Consider the following 18,001-nt stretch of genomic DNA (forward strand, 5'->3'; position numbering starts at 1 on the left):
CAAGAACCTGTTTGAAATACAGCCCATAATACGGAGCATAGGCTTCATACGTTGGTTCTGTCCTCACTCAATAGTTGTTATGTAGTGGTGAGTTAAAATTTAAAGTTTGAGAAAAGCTCTGATTTCTCAAAAACCTAGAAATAATTTATTATATTCCTTATATGAATGTGTGACATATGGCTTTGGAAGTGATTTGTTTTATTAAGTATTTACTATCTCAGACACATCTATTTGAGCTTAGTGCTTTTTTAATATAATTATATTAATATTGTCTTTTTTCCCCTCCCGCTGGTAGTTCCAAAGAACTACTGGTTCAGATTTTAGCTCTTCCGAAGTTGTGAAAACAGTGAAGGATGCTTAGACTACTTAACATACAAACTGTAAGTAACATTTATTTCTGCTATTATTATATATATTGGGAATAGTTATTTATATTACCTTATATGGTGATAGCATGATGGGACTGTGGAATTTTATTAATTTTTCTTCTTAAGATACAAAGACTTTCTCTTCCATTTTATGTTTATAAGATCAAAAAGGAGGCTAATAGTACTGATCAGTAGGATGAAATTTCTGCTTTTTTTCAGGTATTTCATTTTTCTAGAAGTTTCTGGAAATTCTTTATTGTTTTATTTCCATATCTGTATGATGCCAGCAGGCAAACATAATACAAGGGCATAATATTAATGGAATGATTTATGGGAACTATATACTTTCTCTTCAGATATGCTCGATTTTTCTGCATTCTTTTTGACATGAAAAAATTCTGTTAGTAATAAATCTTCATACTTCCTCTGTATGAACATTTTCGCATAAATGAAATCAAATAAAAAGTAACTTTTTAGGAATAATTTAATGCATAAATCCAGATGATGTAGGAAGGGGAAAAAATGTAAGAGGTTAAGAAATTACTTGAAACCATTTGCTATATTGCATCTTGAACTAATATCAAAACAATTGAGGAAAAGTATGATAGAACTAATATCAAAACAATTGAGGAAAGTATGATAAAATAATATCAAAGGCATTCCAAGTGGTAACTACTTTAATTTTAAACTACTTTATTTGAAAATATAAGCAATTCAAATTAATCTGTCTTACATACAGTTCCTGGATTCATAGTGTATTCAAAGTGTGAATACAAAATGAGATTGCTGCCATAAGCAAAAGACAGTTCTGATTGTTCAAACAAACAAACCAGATGAGGCAAAGAAGAAGAATGAAATATTTAAGAATCAATAATCTTTTAATTTGTTAAATAGGAAATCGGATTCAACGTTTTCTCAGTCTGGCACATTTTATATATTAAATGAATAAGAGATCTTTAACATTTCTAGAAACTAACATATTTCAGGAATAAAACAACATCTTTATAAAGGGAGAAAGTTACAACTTTTTTTTTTTTTGAGATGGAATCTCGCTCTGTCGCCAGGCTGGCGTGCAGTGATGCGATCTTGGCTCACTGCAACCTCTGCCTCCTGGGTTCAAGCGATTCTCCTGCCTCAGTCTCCTGAGTAGCTGGGACTACAGGCACACTCCACCACGCCCAGCTAATTTTTGTATTTTTAGTAGAGACGGGGTTTCACCATGTTGGCCAGGATGGTCTCGATCTCTTGACCTCATGATACGCCTGCCTCGGCCTCCCAAAGTGCTGGAATTACAGGTGTGAGCCACCGTGCCTGGCACAATTATAACATTTTATTTCCTAGAATATGAATATCATAATACTACCTATGTACAATTGCTTGTTAAGAACTTATTCAGTATGTTTATGAACTTGATTACTAACTCTTAAGAGGTAGAATGTTCATTACTGCCCTCTTTTGACACAGGGATATAGAAGCCTATCTTCTTTTTCTTAGTTCAGGGTTAAAATTAGATTGCAAAATAAGTTACACTTTATGTCCTTCCTGTAATTTTTAAGATAACTTTTCAAATTCTTCCTCTTTTTAGGGTCTCCGGTTAATCATCTTTAGAAGACTGGATTTCTGGATATCTACTGCACTCCATCTCTATTGACTTTTAAAACATGATAATGCAAACCTATAACACTGGCAACCATCAATGAACCTTTAATTTCATTGATTAATAGCATTTGAAGCTTCCTCAGGGAATAACAATGACATCAGCAGTGGTTGACAGTGGAGGTACTATTTTGGAGCTTTCCAGCAATGGAGTAGAAAATCAAGAGGTTAGGCATTCAATGAATTACATTTCTATTTTCTTCATAGAAATTTGTGCATGAACTAATTTTGAAATTAATAGGAAACATATTTGAGAGTAGAAATGTACAAAGCATGAAATTATACATGTACATGTCGTGTACCCTTATAATTTAGGTAATAGAAGGTCAAGGAAGGTACTGCAGGGCTCATGTGAATTGTTGGAACATACATATATTAGAATGAACTTGGAGGGAGGAAACAAATGGAAAGAACACTATAATATTAGTTGAGACTTAAATTTAAATCCCTAATAAAACGCATTGTCTTGGATTATGATGTAGGTATATACCTAAATTAGATTCATTCTAAGTTAGAATTTTGTATGTGCTTTACTTTACTTATTATCTTTGTTTCTTGATTATTTTATATCTTAATCAGTGTGGAGATCCATTGTATTTTAATCTCATATCAACACTTATGAATTTAGATAGTCAGAAAATGAATTCAGGTTTTGAAATTTTATGCATGTAGAATTTTGAATCATTAGCATATTTGGTTATTTTGTTATTGATAACATTGAAGAATTAGATGAGAATAAAAAATAACAGTACTAGAAATATAGGGGCTTCCAGGTCCTGGCTTCAATTCTCAGCATTCAGTAAAGAGTAAATATTGGGGCCGGAGGCGGTGGCTCACGCCTGTAATTCCAGCACTTTGGGAGGCCGAGGCGGGCGGATCACCAGGTCAGGCATTTGAGACCATCCTGGCTAACACTGCGAAATCCTGTCTCTACTAAAAATATAAAAACTTAGCCGGGCGTGGTGGCGGGCGCCTGTAGTCCCAGCTCCTCTGGAGGCTGAGGTAGGAGAATGGAGTGAACCCGGGGGGCGGAGCTTGCAGTGAGCCGAGATCGCGCCACTACATTCCAGCCTGGGCGACAGAGCGAGACTCTGTCTCAAAAAAAAAAAAAAAAAAAAAAAGAGTGAATATTGGAAAGAGTCTAAATTATAATTCAATAGTGCTGTCATAATAACCGATAATATTTGTTCAGAGCTGAGGTGGGGAAATAGAGAGTTTTCTATATTAAAAAAAAAAAAATCTGTTTTCTGTATTTTCTGTGAAAGATGCTGCGTTGCTCGTGCTTGCTAACAGTATAACGGTATAATGGCATGCTTGAGAAACAAGTTAGGACATCAGTCTCTGTGTTTTGTAGTCTGGATTCTTTTTTTTTTTTTTTTTGCCTCCTTGGTGTCTGCTCATTTTTCTAAGATCCAGATCAGCTGTGGGCAAATTCACTGGGAATAGGATAGTGAAGGTCTTCCTTTTCTTTTCTCAGTGGACTCAAAAACTCTTGTGTCTTTTGTATTCAAATCCAAAACTGGTGCAAAGTCCATTAAGAGAAGCCACAGCTACAGAACATACTTTCTTCCCATAGTCAATGTCTTATTTCTTCCCTCGAGATTCACTTTCTGTATGATCACCTCCAGGAATGACTCACCGAAGACATTACGGATTGGGGAACTGCCATCCCCTCTTAGATGACCCAGACCAAACATTGCTTTTTCCTCGAATGCTTTCTCCTGCCATATAGTTTTGCTCTGTTTTAACCCTGTGAGGGGAGCCACCAAAAACAATAGGCAGAATATCTTTACCTTGTGTTGATTAAAAGGTATAATTAATATGGGGGAAATGAGGACAAACAGTTTGTTTCTGGAATACTTCTTATATTTTTCTTCTTTACATGGAACTTCAGTGTTCACAGCCAGGAGAACTTATTATTGTGGAAGAAAGAATCTCATAAATGAAATGACTTTACCAAGTTATTATTGACTAGTGATTTATGTGGTAGTCTTATAGGGTGATCACATTTTATAAAGTAAGTCAGAAGAAGACTATATCCTTAATGAGCATGTCAGGTAGTATGGCCAATATACAATTGGAAACTGAAGCAGTACTATTTAATGGAGCATCAAAAAGCAGCTGGGCTCCCTGGCATGTGCATATAGTCCCAGCTACTCTAAAGGCTGAGGTGGGAGGCTTACTTGAGCCCAGGAGTTCAGGTGCAGCTCAAGCAAGATAGTAGGGCAAACTATTCTGGGGAGTTTTTTGTTTATGCTACGTAAGTGGCCACTTATTTTCATTCATGTTTTCCTTTGACAAATATTAATTCACCACTTAACTGTCTTAACTACTTTTCTAGGCACTAGGGATAAATATTTCATAAATATTATGAAAAACAATTCAGGACTAGAGCTGGATAGAGAACTTGGTAGGGAGTACTTTAATTAGGGCAGCCAAGGAAGGCTTCACCAAAATGGTGAAGTTTAGTTTAGAGCTAAATGAAGTGAGGGGTGGGGCAATAGAAATATCTAGGGGAAGAGAATTGCAGGAAGAGAGAAAAGCCACTAATGCTGGAAACATGGTTTGATTTTACAAAGGGAGATTTGAGGATGGTGGTATTTGAAAGATAGATTTTTGTCTTAGGAGCAGCTTTTCAGGAATGTTTCATTCATATATATATAAAATAGTATATGTATAATAGTATATATATTCTATAATGTAGAATGGGATGAAAACTGACCTGTCAAAATTTTGTCAGGTCAAAAATCAGAGTCCCAGAACCTGAAGAAAAAAATAAATATTTAAAAAGTGGTAGGTATCTGGAGTTTTATTATCACTATTTTTAGGCTTTCTTTGTAACTTTTCCCCTGATTATAAAAGTAATACATTTAATACAATTAGGATTATTCTATTTCTGAAAATGTCACAAAATAGTAAACTATAATGAGTATAGTTGCAAAAATCATTTTTCAAAATAATAAATATATAAAATGTAGACATATATTTAAAAATGCAAACTACCAAATATGACTTAAATATATTCTGATAATTTAATAATTTAATATTAAGAGAAGTATTGGGCCTGGTGTGGTGGCTCATACCTGTAACCCCTACTCTTTGGGAGGCCAAGGCAGGATGATCACTTGAGGACAGGAGTTCAAGACCAGCCTAAGCCGCACAGGAGACCCCCATTTCTATATTGGGGAGACTAAGGCAGGTGGATTTCTTGAGCTCAGGACTTCAAGACCAGCCTGGGCACTGTGGCAAAACCCTGTCTCTGCAAAAAAAAAAAAAAAAAACACTAGCCAGGCATGGTGGGATGCACCTGTAGTCCCAGGTACTTGGGAGGCTGAAGTGGGAGGATTGCTTGAGCCTGGGAGGTAGAGGTTGCAGTGAGCCGTAATGGTGCCACTGCACTCCAGCCTGGGTGACAAACCAACAAACAAAAACAATGAAAAAACAAAAAAGCAAAACGAAAAAACTAGCAGTCAAATCTAGCAGTGTATAAATGGTAGAATGCCATAACCAATTTTTTTTAAATCCCATGAAGGTAAGTTTAATGAATCAAGTAATTCACCATATCAACAGAGTGAAAGAGAAAAATTAGGTGATTATATCAGCAGTTACAGAAAACCCATTAGCCAAAATTTAACACCTATTAATTATACAAACTCTCTAAACAAGCAATAAAGGGCAATTTTCTCAGCCTGGTGAAGTGAATCGTGAAAAACCCACAGCCAACATCATACTTAATGGTTGAGAGCAAGGCAAGGATGTCTGTCCTAACCACCTTTATTCAGCATTGCACTGGCAGCATTACTACAAGGCAGCAAGAAAAATAAAAGACTCACAGCTTTGAGAAGAAGTAGTAAAACTGTCTTTATTTCTAGATGATATAATTGTGTACCTAGAAATTCCTAAGAAATCGACACAACTATTAGAACTAATAAATTTAGAATAGCCAGAGGATATGAGGTGAGTGTATAAGAATCAATTATTTATATATACTAGCAATATAAAATTGGAAACTGAAGCAGTACTATTTAATGGAGCATCAAAAAGCAGCTGGGTTCCCTGGCATGTGCATATAGTCCCAGCTACTCTAAAGGCTGAGGTGGGAGGCTTACTTGAGCCCAGGAGTTCAGGTGCAGCTCAGGCAAGATAGTAAACCCCGTCTTAAAAAAAAAAAATAGGGAAAAGTTTAATGAAATATATAAAAGACCTCTGTACAGTGAACTATAAATACTGTTGAGACATATTAAAGACCTGAATAGACAGATGTACCAAGTTTATGGATTGGAAGACATACTGTGGTTAAGAACAAAGTTGAAGGGCTTACACATCTGATTTAAAGACTTTCTATAAAGCGGCACTAATTGAGGCATTGTGGTATTGGTGTGCCAACAGACGTGTAGATCAATGGAACATTAAATACATATAAAAATGCTCAATGTTATTAACCATCAGGGAAATGTAAATTAAAACCCAAGACGATCCTACCAAACACACAGCACGAGGAAAATTGATGAGAGTAATACCACATGTTGGAAAGGATAAGGAGCAGCTAGACCTCTCATACATTGCTTATAAGAATGTAGGCTGGGCACGGTGGCTCACGCCTGTAATCCCAGCACTTTGGGAAGCCGAGGTGATCACGAGGTATCACGAGGGATCACGAGGTCAGGAGATTGAGACCATCCTGGCTAACGCAGAGAAACCCTGCCTCTACTACAAATAAAAAAATTAGCGGGGCATGGTGGTGGGCACCTGTAGTCCCAGCAACTCGGGAGGCTGAGGCAGGAGAATGGTGTGAACAGGGAAGACGCAGCTTGCAGTGAGCCGAGATTGCGCCACTGTACTCCAGCCTGGGCGACAGAGCAAGACTTCATCCCCCCCCCCAAAAAGTAAAGTAATATAACCACTTTGGAAAATTATTTGAGTACTTAAAAAATTAAATGTACAATTGCCATATGATCTGGTAATTTGACTCTTAGGTAAATATCGAATGGAATGGAAAGGAAGGGAAGCCAAGACCAGGGATGTTCATAGGAGCATTATAGCCATATGAAGACAGGCAAATGGATAAGCAATTGATATATCTACAATAGAATTTTCAGCAATAAAGGGAAATGAACTATTGATACATGCAGCAATGTGTATAAATATCAGCAGTAAAGAAGTTGGACACAAAAGAGAACTGTTGATTTCAATATAAAATTTGAGAAAAGGCCGATCTATAGGGATAGAAATCTATAGGGATAGATCAGTGGTTGCCTAGGTCTGTGTGTATGTGTGTGTGTGCATGCACATGTGGTGGTGGGGATTGATGGGTAAAGTAGGTATGAGGGAACTTTCTGGGGTGATGGAAATGTTCTATTTCTTGACTGTGATGGTAGTTAAAGAGATGTTTACATTTGTGAAAGTTCATTAGAAAAATAAAAAGATTTTCATCTGGTGAGGCAGATTCTCCAACAAGTTTTATATTTTGCGAATGGATTCCTTTTTAAAGTTGTCAAATTACCCGTTATTGGCTTTATGTTTTTTTGTTTTGTTTTGGTTTGGTTTTTGTACCAATTTTTATTTTTAAATGAAAAAAGTATTTTGATGTTTCTTAGTTATCAGGATCATTGTAAAAAACAATAAACTCAGACATACTGAGAAAATGAAAGTCCATCTTTTGTCTGCTCACCTCTCTCACCAGGTTAATAATTTGAGGTGTATTTTTTTCCAGACTTTTAAATGTATATGTAAAATAAATATATAAGTGGAATCAGACAACAGTACTATTCTATGGCTGATTTTCCTCCTCCTTCCACCCCCACTTGTTTGTATCATGAATATTTTTCCAAGCTAGTATATAGCTCTAACTGCCTTAATTGTTTAATGGATGCTGAATAGTTTCTCATTGTATGGATGTTTGTTAGTATGGGTGTATGTTTTCTATCTCTCTCTCTTTTTTTTGGCATTATGAACATCTAGCTTAGGAGACTTGTCTTAAAACTGGGTTTGCGTAGCAAGTGCATCATTATTTATTCTAGTGATGTATTTATTTGGAGTGGTTTCTGGGGTTAAACCATGGAGAGGTAGGGGAGATGAGTCCTCCCTAAAGCCTGCCAAATGGTATTTTTCAGTTTTGATAAGATTTTTGAAGGTGATCTTACTCTACCGCAAAAGAGAAAATGTGGAACAAATGTATGTACTTTTAACGTACTCCTGAATTTTATTATCTTTCTATATATTCCTAAAGTACATTGAGAAAAGGGTTACAATACCACCGCTTTCAGTCATTTCATTGTACTTGTCTTTGGAAACTACTGATACCTGGAGAGCAATGACTGAGTGCATATAAAAGCACTTTCTAGGTAAACATTGCAGCATTGCACTTGTCTTGCCTCTTTAAACTAAGAATCTCTCTCCTTAAATGGAAGTTTCTGAGATCACTGTTAGTACTTAGAGTAGGGTTGCCAGATAAAATACAGGATGTCCAGTTAAATTTGAATTTCAGATAAACAACAAATGACTTTTTACTTTAAGTATGTCCCAAATATTGCATGGGACATTCTTACAGTTATTATTCAGTGTTTCTCTGAAATTCAAATTTAACTGTGTTTCCTGTATTTTTTTTTATTTGCACCCTGGCTTGTAGGGAATTAGCTTGTGCCAAGATCCATGGTGACCTGAGCAACGTAATGCTAAGTAAAATAACCTTTTACATGTGTTATTTTTACTATTTTATTTTTAAGCAAAGACTCCTGGTTTCTTCTCTCCTATCCCCTTTCTCCCATAAAAATAGCTACTCTTCTACACAGTACAAGGCAATAATTATCTGAATAGCTGCATGCAGTGTCCTCTGGTCTCTATCATTTGGCAGAAAAAAGGCTCATGAGGTTACTTGCCTCCATAGATGAGCAAATGTTGAACTTATATATACCTGTTAATATTAAGATTTGTTGACTTTATTATTCTTTGAGTCAAGCTACAAATATCTCTATTTAAATGCCACTTTAGTTTATATGAAGCATGTGTTATTGAGGAGGATATAAAAATTGACTACGATATAACTCTTGCTCTCAAATATCCTAATAGCCAGTCAAGGAGTTGTATCTGTAAATAATTATAATATGGGACAATGAACAGTGGTAATATTACGCAAACAACTTGTTCTATAAATACGTAGGATAGAAAAATTAATTCAGATTGGAGGATTATAGAAGATTCCCTGGCACTTGATGAAAAGCCTTTAGTAGATGAAAAGGATTTGGACAGATGTGAAGGCTACAAAATAACATGAACAAAAGTCATGGAAATGTTCATATTTAGGAATTAGAAGCAATGCCACTAATCAATTTATGTTAAGTAATGTAGGGAAATAAGGTAGAAAGGTGGTATATTAGTTTCCTGGGGTTGCTGTAAAAAAGTACTGGTTGCTTAAACAACAGAAATTTATTGTGTTACAGTTCTGGAGGCCAGAATTTAGGAATCAAGGTGTTGATAGAGTTTTTGTTGTTGTTGTTGTTTGTTTTTTTTTTTTTTGAGGGCTACGAGGGAGAATCTCTTTAATGCCTCTCTCCTAGCTTCTGGTAGCCTCAGGCATTCCTTGCCTTGTAGATGATGTTCTCCTTGGGTCTTTCCATCCTTTTCCTTCTCATTTGTGTCTCTCAGAGTCCAAATTTCCCTTTTTTGTAAGGACATAGTCAAATTGGGTTAGGGCTCACCTTAATTATCTTGTCTTAACTTGATCATCTGCAAAGACCTTATTTCCAGTAAGGTCACATTCACAGAAACTAGGGGTTAAAACTTCATCTTTTTGGGGGACACAATTCAGCGCGTGACAGGTGGGTTGGGGTTATATTTCAAAGAGTGTTAAAGCCATTGTTTAATATGTCAAAGTTTCCTTTTAGACAAATGGGGAGTCATTAAAGCTTTTTATGCAAGGAAGTAACACAAACAGTTCTGATTGTGATGTGAAAAGGTGCCCTCTAAAGTTGAGGACAAATAGTAGATTTGAAAACGATTTCTTTTTTTTTTTTTTTTTTTTTTGAGACGGAGTCTCGCTCTGCCGCCCAGGCTGGAGTGCAGTGGCCAGATCTCGGCTCACTGCAAGCTCTGCCTCCCGGGTTCACGCCATTCTCCTGCCTCAGCCTCCTGAGTAGCTGGGACTACAGGCGCCTGCCACCTCGCCCGGCTAGTTTTTTGTATTTTTTAGTAGAGATGGGGTTTCACCGTGTCAGCTAGGATGATCTCGATCTCCTGACCTCGTGATCCGCCCGTCTCGGCCTCCCAAAGTGCTGGGATTACAGGCTTGAGCCACTGCGCCTGGCCTTGAAAACGATTTCTATTGTTAAAATACAATATCAGCTATCACTAATTGAATAACTTACCCTGTGCTGTGTACTTATACTATGCTAAGAACTTTGTGCGTGTAAAGTCATGGGACTTTAAAGGGTAGAAATATTATAATCTCTTTTCTAAATATGAAGAAACCAAGATTTAAAGAACACAGAGTGGGGAAACAGAGAGATGTAGATAATTTGTGCCATTTAGATATGTTAAGCTTGAAGTGTTGGCTGAGTATTCCTGTAATGATGTTAAAGTTGGTAGTTTAAAGTTTGGTTTTGGAATTCAGAAGATGAGTCAGAGTAGAGGACAAATACTTAGTCATTATCAGCGTAGAGGTGCTTTTGAAACCGTAAGAATGGGTGGGCTTACTTGAGAAGGTAGTATAGAGACACTGAAGATAGAACCTCACTAAGTTGGCTAGACTTGAGTCTATGGAGATGAAAGAAGAGGCAGAGGACACTCTTGAAAATAGAGTGGTAGGCCAGGTGCGGTGGCTCATGCCTGTAATCCCAGCACTTTGGGAGGCTGAGGAGGGTGGATCACCTGAGGTCGGGAGTTTGAGACTAGCCTGACCAACATGGAGAAACCCTGTCTCTACTGAAAATACAAAATTAGCTGGGCAGGGTGGCACATGCCTGTAATCCCAGCTACTCAGGAGGCTGAAGCTGAGAATCACTTGAAACCGGGAGACGGAGGTTGCGATGAGTCGAGATCGTGCCATTGCACTCCAGCCTGGGCAACAAGAGTGAAACTCCATCTCAAAAAAAAAAAAGAAAGTAGAGTGATAGAGAAAGTTGGAAGAATGAATTTTTTAAATGAGGGTGATAATAAATGTATGAGTCTGCGGCGAGGCAACAGAGATTGAAAACTGAAATGGAATTTGGTTGTTATTAACATTTTGAGGCTGGTTGTGGTAGCCCATGCTTGTAATACCAGTGCTTTGGGAGGCTGAGGCGGGCAGATTGCTTGAGTCCAGGAGTTCGAGACCAGCCTGGGCAACATGGTGAAACCCTGTCTCTACCAAAAATAAAAAAATTAGCCGGGCGTGGTGGCACACGCCTGTAGTCCCAGTACTCAGGAGGCTGAGGTGGGAGGATGGTTTGAGCCTGGGAGGCAGAGGTTGCAGTGAGCCATGATTGTGCCACTGCGCTCCAGCCTGGGCGACAGAGCTAGACCCTGTCTCAAAAAGAAAAAGCAAAAAAAATATTTTTAGAGAATAGGCCAGGCGCAGTGGCTCACGCCTGTAATCCCAGCACTTTGAGAGGCCAAGGCGGGTAGATCACAAGGTCAGGAGATCGAGACCATCCTGGCTAACACGGTGAAACCCTGTCTCTACTAAAAAATACAAAAAATTGAGCCAGGAGAATGGTGTAAACCCGGGAGGCGGAGTTTGCAGTGAGCCGACATCGTGCCACTGCACTCCAGCCTGGGTGATACAGCGAGACTCTGTCTCAAAAAAAAAAAAAGAGAGAATAGCTTCAGTGAGGTGGTGGAACATAGATTACAACACATATATAGATGAGTCAAGGAGTTAGACTATTTTTTTGAGAAATGTATAGAAGTATGTGTCTCAATCGATCAGTTAAAGTTCAGTTAAAGAACTTCTTTAATTGGACTTGTTGCCTTTTAACTTCAATTAAAGATCAGTTAAAAGTTCAATTAAAATAAATGAGAGTTTAATTTTTTTCTTTTTTTTAAAATTTTTGAGACGTTCTCAGTTGCTGGGCTGGAGTGCAAAGGCATGATCATGGCTTACTGCAGTCTCAACCGCCTGGGTTCAAGCAATCCTCTTGCCTCAGCCTCCCAAGTAGCTAGGACTATGAGCAAGAGCCACAACGCCCGGCTGTTAATTTATTTTTTATTTTTTGTAGAGACAGAGTCTCCCTATGTTGCCCAGGCTGGTCTTGAACTCTTGGGCTCAAGCAGTCCTCCTGCCTTGGCTCCCAAAGTTTTGGGATTACAGGTGTGAGCCACTGAACCCAGCCTGAATTTTTTTTTTTTTTTGGAGACTGAGTCTCATTCTGTCAGCCAGGCTGGAATGCAGGGGCATGATCCTGTCTCACTGCAACCTCTGCCTTCCGGGTTCAAGCAATTATCATGCCTCAGCCTCCTCAGTAGCTGGGATTACAGGCACATGCAACTATGCCTGGCTGATTTTTGTATTTTTAGTAGAGACGGGGTTTTACCGTGTTGGCCAGGCTGGTCTCGAACACCTGATCTCAGGTGACCTGCCCACCTTGGCCTCCCAAAGTGTTGGGATTACAGGCGTGAGCCCTGAATTTTTTAATGCAAAATGATTTTAGCTTTTTTATGGTCAAAGAGAAGGAACCATTGAAATATTAAAACCCGGCTGGGTGCTGTTTCCAGAGGTGCTGTTGTTTGGACTTAAGTATTATAATTTCTTTACTTCTCTTTATAGTTTTGCCACCTATGAAAATAGCCCTAAACAATATTTTATTTTGAAAAAATAGTTTACCAAGCTAATTGAGTTAGGAAAGGACAATATTATCATAAATAGATGAAGGCTTCCAGGAGAAGATAGCTGAATAGTCTAGTGTAGGTTCACTGAGTGTCATGAGCTTGTCTTCAGGTAATCAGTGAGCAATGCCATGAGTTTTTAGAAATGTAAGGCACATCCTGCTCTGGTATCTGGCAGTGCTACAGTATGGTATGGACTGGGTATTGCATATTTGTTCAGCAGGTGTATGGTCACATGAAGAGTGCTGTTTTGTATCTTTTATTTCTAAGCCCATATTAATCTTCCTCCAGCACGTTGTAGATCAAAGCAGAACACATCTGCGGGGTGAAATGTGTTCTTAGCTGATCCAGGCAGCAGGGCAGGTGGAGTGAGTAGGTACATCAAGGCAAGCCAGATATCAATAAAAATCTAGAACGGACATCTGGGCATTCTGTCCTTAAGAACAATGTCAATGGTTATCTTAGTGATGACAGATTCATCATGCTGTCTCAGGAGTCACGCTGCTACATTCTGGACTGGTTGCCCTTTAAATCTTGTGCATAGCTAGCATCCTGGAATCTCTCTTCACAGTCTTCCTGAAGATTCCCATTGTTTATCTCCTATGTTGATCTCTTGTATCCTGTATTTGCAATAGTTATCTTTTTAAAAAAAATTCACTCTCTTATTGATGGGATACACTTTCCAGTATCTTGTTGAGAAAGGATGCATGAAAGGTAAATGTTTGAGATCTTTCATGTCTGAGAAGATATCTTTATTCTGCTTCTATAAGATGATTTGACTGGGTGAAGAATCCTAGATTGGAAATAATTTTTCTTCATAATTTTGAAGAAATTGTTCAACTGTCATCTTCCTTCTAGTATGACTGTTGAGAAAACTGAAGTCGATGTCCTGATTCTCTATAGTAATCTGTGTTTTTTTTTTCTAGAAGCTTGTAGAATCTTTTCTGTTCCCAATATGAGGATGTTTCACAGTGATATGCCTCAGTGTATGTGTTCCTTAATTTTTTTGCACTAGACACTTTGGTGGGTCCTTTCAAATGGGTAGCTTATATCCTTCAGTCTTAGAAAATTTTATTGATTGGCCGGGCGCGGTGGCTCAAGCCTGTAATCCCAGCACTTTGGGAGGCCGAGACGGGCGGATCACGAGGTCAGGAGATCGAGACCATCCTGGCTAACACGGTGAAACCCCGTCTCTACTAAAAAATACAAAAAACTAGCCGGGCGAAGTGGCGGGCGCCTGTAGTCCCAGCTACTCAGGAGGCTGAGGCAGGAGAATGGCGTGAACCCGGGAGGCGGAGCTTGCAGTGAGCTGAGATCCGGCCACTGCACTCCAGCCTGGGCGACAGAGCATGACTCCGTCCCCCCACCAAAAAAAAAAGAAAATTTTATTGATTTACTTCTTTCTTGTTGATTTCTTTCCAAACCTTTTTTTTCCCCTTTTTATTTCTTGTTTTTTCCTTATGATTTATTTTTTTGGAACTCTGTTACTCAGATAGTGGACCTCCTGGAATGGTTGGTCATCTAATATTGCTATCTTTTCTCTCATGTTTTCTATTGCTTTATCTTTTTTTCTCTGGTGCCTGGAGATTGCCTTAATTTTATCTTCCAATCCTTTATTCATTTCAGCTATTGTATCTTTAATTTCCAAGAATTCTTTGACTTGTATTTTAAAATGTTCTTTACTGAATTGTGATCTGTTCTTTATAGTATCTTCTCTCTGTGTGGAATATGAGTATGTATATGTACATTCTGTGTTAGAGGCTTTTCCTTGGATGCTCAGTAATATTTGGCTGTTTGCTCATGATTAAAAGTGATGGATTAAAAAGCTAGTTGGAAACTCCATTTTGGGTAGAGTATGATGCTAGCAGCTGTGCCTATTATGCCTCAAAGATGCTGCTGTTGTTCCCTCTCTGGAAAGTAGCCCATCTCCTGCCGAGGTGGAGGAGGTCTGGTTGCTTAGCATCACGAAGGAGAGAGAAGGTCGAGGAATCAAAGTGCGTGTAATTGGTGTTGCTTTCTGTAGATTCTCCACTGTACAGTGTGTTATTTCTCAGATTTTTTTTTTTTTTTTTTTTTTCTGCCAGACTGATTTGGCTTTGCTGGGTCTGCTAACCTACTCAATACTCATCCAGACACTTTCAGTCTTACAAGATTTTGTTGTTCTTATCTCTTCTTGTTTGTTGCTCTCACCTCTTGTCCTTGTGGGTTTAGGTATAAAATAGTCTTTTACTGTTGTTTTAGTCGGCTTTCATGATTAAGTGAAATTATATGCATGTTTTTAATCTGTCAACTTAATCCTAAAGCACAGATTATTTAAAATGTTTAATTCTATGTCTTACCTCTTGAAACTTGAAAGGATTATTAAAGTTAGCCCTTTTCATCTCTTGTTTTGGTTTTTACATTCATATTTATAATATTTGAAACTCATTATGTGGACTGCTCGAGACTGTATTAGTTCAAGGATTTATAAGTGAATCCAGAATTTGTAAATACAAAGGTTGATTGTTTTTTAAATTTGCTCTTATAGGAAAGTGAAAAGGTTTCTGAATATCCAGCAGTGATTGTGGAGCCAGTTCCAAGTGCCAGATTAGAGCAGGGCTATGCAGCCCAGGTTCTGGTTTATGATGATGAGACTTATATGATGCAAGATGTGGCAGAAGAACAAGAAGTTGAGACCGAGAATGTGGAAACAGGTAGACATCTCATAAAATGTTCATTATTTATAACTTTCTCATTTTGTAAGCTTCAACAATAATATTGCCAGATGAAAAATATACTGAAAAACCTTTTTAATGCTATTTAGTATAGCTTGGAAACCAGTGAAACATCTATGTTTGAGGGAATGTGTATAGATATAAAAGTTGTACAGTATAATTCTGTGAGGTGTAGCAGTCTTATATCATGGACCCTATGCACAAAATTATAGTTTCACATAATGATAAAGTTATTTTATTATTTTTTTTCTGAGAGTGTAAATACTAGCTGTTATTTATACAAGTCAATAGGCTAGTATTATGAGGACAACTTTTTAAATTAAAAAAATAAATATGTTATTTTATCATTCTCTAATTGATTATAAGTTTCTTTGAGTTAATATTGATGGAGAAATATGATTTCTTTTCATTAATATCAGCATCTTTGTAGTGTTCTATCAGTTTCCTCTTTCCTTTTTGTCTTCTTAGAGATCTTAGTATTTCAGTCTATTTCTGGTGCGATAGCTTATGTTTAACTGGAGGTTAGTATCTATAATTCTTGGAGGAATCTTTTAGTTTTTGCCACTGATTATGAAGAAAATAGAGTATTTTATCAGAAGGACCGTAGTCACTCTTGTATAATAATAAACCTGCAAATGTATCCTTAGCTGTTAATGGAGAAAAAGAATCATTATACTGTTGTTTAATCCTAGTAAAAATTCTTTACTATTTAGATACATTTTTATAAATGTAGGAAACTTTCATGATTAAAATTTTGAGTATGTGATGTATTTCTGCTTATGAGGTCCAGTGGTACCCCTTAGGGCTACTAGCCTCTTCCAGCTTAAAACTGTTCTGCCTCTAATTGTAGTTTTTGTGGAGCTAAGGGATTGAAAGTTACCTTGCTTTTCAGAGCACTGATGATTGCAGTGCCAGCAAACAAACCCCAGGTGTAGTGGAAACTTCATTTATCAAAATAGGTAGCCAAGCTGGGTGTGGTGATGTGCACCTGTACTCCCAGCTACTTGGAGACTGAGGCAGGTGGCTCACTCAAGGTCAGGAGCTCAAGTTCAGCCTGGGCAACATAGCAAGACCCCATTTCTAAACAAATAAAAGACCAGGCATCCAAGCACTTCATATGGGCTTCGTGACTGTAGTCTGGAGTGGTATCTGATTTACAGTACATAATACCTATCTTTTTATGAGAATTTGGAGAATTTTCCAGTCTGAAGCTAGAAGTATAGTGGCAGAGATGAATTTTCTTCTTGAGGAAAAGGATAGGTAGAACAGTTAAAAGTATTTTGTAGGATGATGTTTTGGATTATATATTGTAACTGATTTTATTACAATAGCATAACTAAACAGAACACTAATAGCAGAAGAAAAAAAGTATGGTAGCTTAAGTTAAATGGAAAAAAAAGTAGAACCTGTTTGAAATTTCTGGATGATGTTTTGGTCAAAAAATAAGGAAAACTATGATTTTGGTAGCAAATTGGAAACTTTAAAAAAGATCAAAACTATAGCACCAAATTTGCGTAAGTTAGTAAATTAGGATGTTTATCATATTAAAATACCAAAGCAGATTGGCTGAATCTTATTATTGGTATAATTGACTGTAAATGTTTTATTAATTTAGATTAATTCAGGTAAAACCAATTCAGAATAGGAAGCGAATGTAATCTACTTAAGGGATTTTATTTTCTCAGTCTTCTTAAGCTCTCAGGGTAATGATGTCATTGGCTGGGCAGAGATAATAGTGATTATGAAAAGGAGGATATAGGAAGTCTAGATAAAATAACAGTTACTTTTGTGATATGTTTTTTTTTGTAAGTGGTTTTTGAATATTTGATAATAATTTTAAAATTTACTTCAACACAAAAAGAAAATGTAAGCAGATTACTGATATCATTCTAAAATGGTATAAAAGCACCTCAGAAGTTCATTGTGCATGTTCCATCCTGGCTCATGGATTTTTTTTTCTTTTTTTTTTGAGACGTGGTCTTGCTCTGTCGCCAGGCTGGAGTGCAGTGGCGCAATCTCGGCTCACTTTAACCCCCACCTGCCGGGTTCAAATGATTCTCCTGCCTCAGCCTCCCCAGTAGCTGAGACTACAGGCACACGCCACGATGCCCAGCTAATTTTTTTTTTTTTTGAGACGGAGTCTCACTGTGCTCCCAGGCTGGAGTGCAGTGGCGTGATCTCGGCTCACTGCAAGCTCCGCCTCCCGGGTTCAGGCCACTCTCCTGCCTCAGCCTTCCAAGTAGCTGAGACTACAGGCGTCCGCCACCACGCCCGGCTAGTTTTTTGTATTTTTAGTAGAGACGGGGTTTCACCATGTTAGCCAGGATAGTCTCGATCTCCTGACCTCGTGATCCACCCGCCTCGGCCTCCCAAAGTGCTGGGATTACAGGCTTGAGCCACCGCGCCCGGCCTGCCCAGCTGATTTTTGTATTTTTTAGTAGAGATGGAGTTTCACCATGTTGG

General features: G+C 37.8%; 1 protein-coding gene across 12 annotated transcripts in view; it reads left to right on the forward strand.

The window, feature by feature from the left end:
* LOC105493260 (E74 like ETS transcription factor 2) overlaps positions 1 to 18,001 on the forward strand; it is a 135,128-nt gene that overhangs the window by 47,560 nt on the left and 69,567 nt on the right. For 11 of the 12 annotated variants that reach the window (XR_011620962.1, XM_071093018.1, XM_071093019.1 and 8 more), the window contains 3 exons: positions 296 to 380; positions 1,954 to 2,191; positions 15,352 to 15,517. Coding sequence is in view for 7 of the 12 variants with exons in the window: in XM_071093018.1 (XP_070949119.1) it covers positions 2,120 to 2,191; positions 15,352 to 15,517 (238 nt within the window). In the remaining 5 variants the exon portion in view is untranslated. Of the gene's footprint in view, positions 1 to 295; positions 381 to 1,953; positions 2,192 to 15,351; positions 15,518 to 18,001 lie in introns of those variants that run through there. The other variant, XM_011760782.3, reaches the window with a different exon arrangement.

The sequence above is a fragment of the Macaca nemestrina genome, chromosome 3, assembly GCF_043159975.1.
Source record: "Macaca nemestrina isolate mMacNem1 chromosome 3, mMacNem.hap1, whole genome shotgun sequence".
Classification (NCBI taxonomy): Eukaryota; Metazoa; Chordata; class Mammalia; order Primates; family Cercopithecidae; genus Macaca; species Macaca nemestrina.